Source organism: Penaeus monodon, chromosome 21 (genome assembly GCF_015228065.2).
Source record: "Penaeus monodon isolate SGIC_2016 chromosome 21, NSTDA_Pmon_1, whole genome shotgun sequence".
Lineage (NCBI taxonomy): Eukaryota > Metazoa > Arthropoda > Malacostraca > Decapoda > Penaeidae > Penaeus > Penaeus monodon.
Genome location: NC_051406.1, coordinates 23564130 through 23566838, shown reverse-complemented (window position 1 = coordinate 23566838; position 2709 = coordinate 23564130). Strand labels below are relative to the sequence as shown.

Sequence of the window (2709 nt, the reverse complement as noted above, 5' to 3'; positions counted from 1 at the left end):
ATCAAGTATTAAGATCACTAATTACCTCGAAAATTATTTGATTATGAAAGTATATTGCTTTCAAAACGCGTAACCTAAACTTACAAACTGTCCCAGATGAATTCAGAGATCTTTTCTTCCTTTTTACAAGGGATGTTCGCGAATCCAACAACCTCTTCAACTGGATTCTTGAGGACGTCGTCATGCAGAACAACGGCGGCGGCGGGGTCAATCTCGTGCTGCCCTACGTGTGGCAGTACAGCGAAAACTTTACCCATACCGTTTACGTCAACGCATCGACGTTCGTGAACAACGCTCAGTTTGGGTTCCAGGTGGATGGCCACTTCGCTCGCGTTAACGTGACTTACTCGAAGTTTGAACAGAATACCTGCTATAGAGGAGTTTTGTCCCTGAAGGGCATGGAGAAGGAGCTGTTCATTCACGACAATGAAATTGTGTCCAACGTCGCCTCTTACGTGGTGGAGTTTGACACGGACAGCCAGAGCGGTATTCTTGGCGTTGTCAATGCCTACTTTGAGTACAACAGAGTACAAGGGAACAGGCACATGACCCAGCTGAGGAGCAGTGCATCCCGCGCATACCAGCCGGCAAGTTACACTATAGCTGTTCGAGGACTTCAGAAAATCAACATCACGCACAATCAATTCGGCTCCAACGAGATGGACTACGAGCTGCTGGCAGGGCTGTATACGAGCAGAATCGACAACTACCTCAACGTGGAGGCCAACTGGTGGGGTTCGCGAGACCCGGACGTGATTCGCGAGAGGATCTTCGACTTCGACGACTGGAACAATTTCGCCCTGGCCGACTACCTGCCGTACCTCATCGAAGACAGCCTCTCGGCGCCTGTGTCGTCTGTGGGGGGAGCGGGAACCGACAGGAACGTGATGGACTTGAATTCTCTGGGGGGACGCCTTATGCAGGACCTGAGGTTACCAAGACGCTCGGAGCCGTACGTCGTGAAATCCGATCTAACCGTGATGCCCGGAGTGACCCTGGTGATCGAGCCCGGGGCGACGCTCGAGTTCTTCCCGAGCGTTGGCATTCTTGTTCTGGGCCGCCTGGAAGCCATCGGGAGGCGGGACGACCGCATCATCATGAGGCCCATTGACACGTCCACCGCCACGCATTACCGCGTCGGTCGGCAGACGAGATCGTCTTTGGAGGCTGTAAGGCTATGCGTGGAAGGGCAGTGTGAAGGAAGACGGTAAGTTAGTACAGTTATACTAAAGATTCAGTGCATTGTTTCTCACTTTTAAAAAATGTACAATATTTGTAAACTTTTATTATAATCACTGTACTTCTTATTTTAACAGAGATGGATTCCTCGACATATTTAACGGAACCACTAAACAGTGGGTTCCTATCTGCGACGATCGTTTCACCGAGCGAAATGCCGAAGTCGTGTGTCATCAGCTGGGATATAATAAAGTCAACATTTTCTATAGTCGCAACAAACGGACGGAAATGTTCCCCAGTGCTCTTATCCGCATCAGGTCATGGCCTGACCCAATCCAGTGTGATGGTAAGAAACCATTTTATTAAATGGAATAAGTAAAACAGCATCGATGAATGTAGCCTTAGTATAGTTAGGCAATAAACTACGTGCATTGTATAAACTTCATTTCTGTTTCATAGGCTCTGAGTCGAGGCTGGACGAGTGTCCGCTCCGGATGAATGGCCAGATATACGATCACAGCTACGAGTGTGCCTGGAATGGGGACTTCGTCTATATTTCGTGCGGGGAACATAATCTGGAGAATGACCTTCAGGAATATTGGGGCGGTATCAGGTAAATGAATGCCACGAAGAAGTGTTTCTTGTATGTTTCTTTTACAAATATTACAAGAAAAATACAGTTAACACTATTGAGATTGTGCATTGTTATCACTGTCGCATTTTTTCCTTTCAGATTCTCAGTGCCGAATTTCGAGCACATGGACGTGTACCACAGAATGCACCACCAGCATGACCCAGGCAACATCCACACTCATCCCTACATCCACGGCAAGTCAGAAGTCACCATAAACCCCTCTGTCATGGAGTGGGTGGACATCATCGGCGCAGGAATCCTGCACAATGACAAGTCGCCAGCCGTCATGTCCTTCCACGATACGCCTTCTCTGCGCGGCGTCACGGTCAGGAATTCTGCTTATGATGGCGTCTCCATTGTCTCGGCAACGAAAGGATTTGAAATGCTTTATAACAAGTGAGCCTTGGGGGTCTCGATCAATGATCATATTTCCTGAAGAGTTTGGTAGTACTGTAGAAATGAGTCCACGCACTTCCATTTTTTTTATTGCAGCCTATTAGAAATTATATTTATTCACAAAGAAAGCTAACTAGAGTCTAGCAGAAAGCTAACCGCATCTCCTCTCATGCACGCAGATTCGTAAATAACCTGGGCGTGGGCATCTCGCTCCTGGGCCTGACGGGGGAGACCCGCGAGACCGAAGAATCCTCCTTCTTCCCCGTGGCCAAAGTGCGCCTCCCTTACCACATGTTCGGGATGGTGGACATGTGCGACTCCACCAAGGAACTCATGATCGAAGAGCGAATCCTGCTGTATTACAAGTATGATAACAGGCCCGTGGACTGCGTGAAGATATTCTCGTCCGTGTTCAACGTGAAGAATTTCGGTTTCAGGTAAAGATGGGTATTGGTATGCCTACATAGTGTTCTTATCGAATAAACCGTCTCTGGAATGGT

The 2709-nt window shown here is 48.2% G+C and overlaps 1 protein-coding gene across 1 annotated transcript in view; it reads left to right on the top strand.

Annotated features, from left to right (window-relative positions):
* Positions 1–2709, top strand: part of LOC119586365 (protein bark beetle-like) — a gene marked incomplete in the record, with an annotated part of 82897 nt that overhangs the window by 66207 nt on the left and 13981 nt on the right. Inside the window, 5 exon segments of the mRNA XM_037935077.1 lie at positions 131–1207; positions 1317–1525; positions 1639–1792; positions 1913–2209; positions 2389–2646. Coding sequence (XP_037791005.1) covers positions 131–1207; positions 1317–1525; positions 1639–1792; positions 1913–2209; positions 2389–2646 — 1995 coding nt within the window.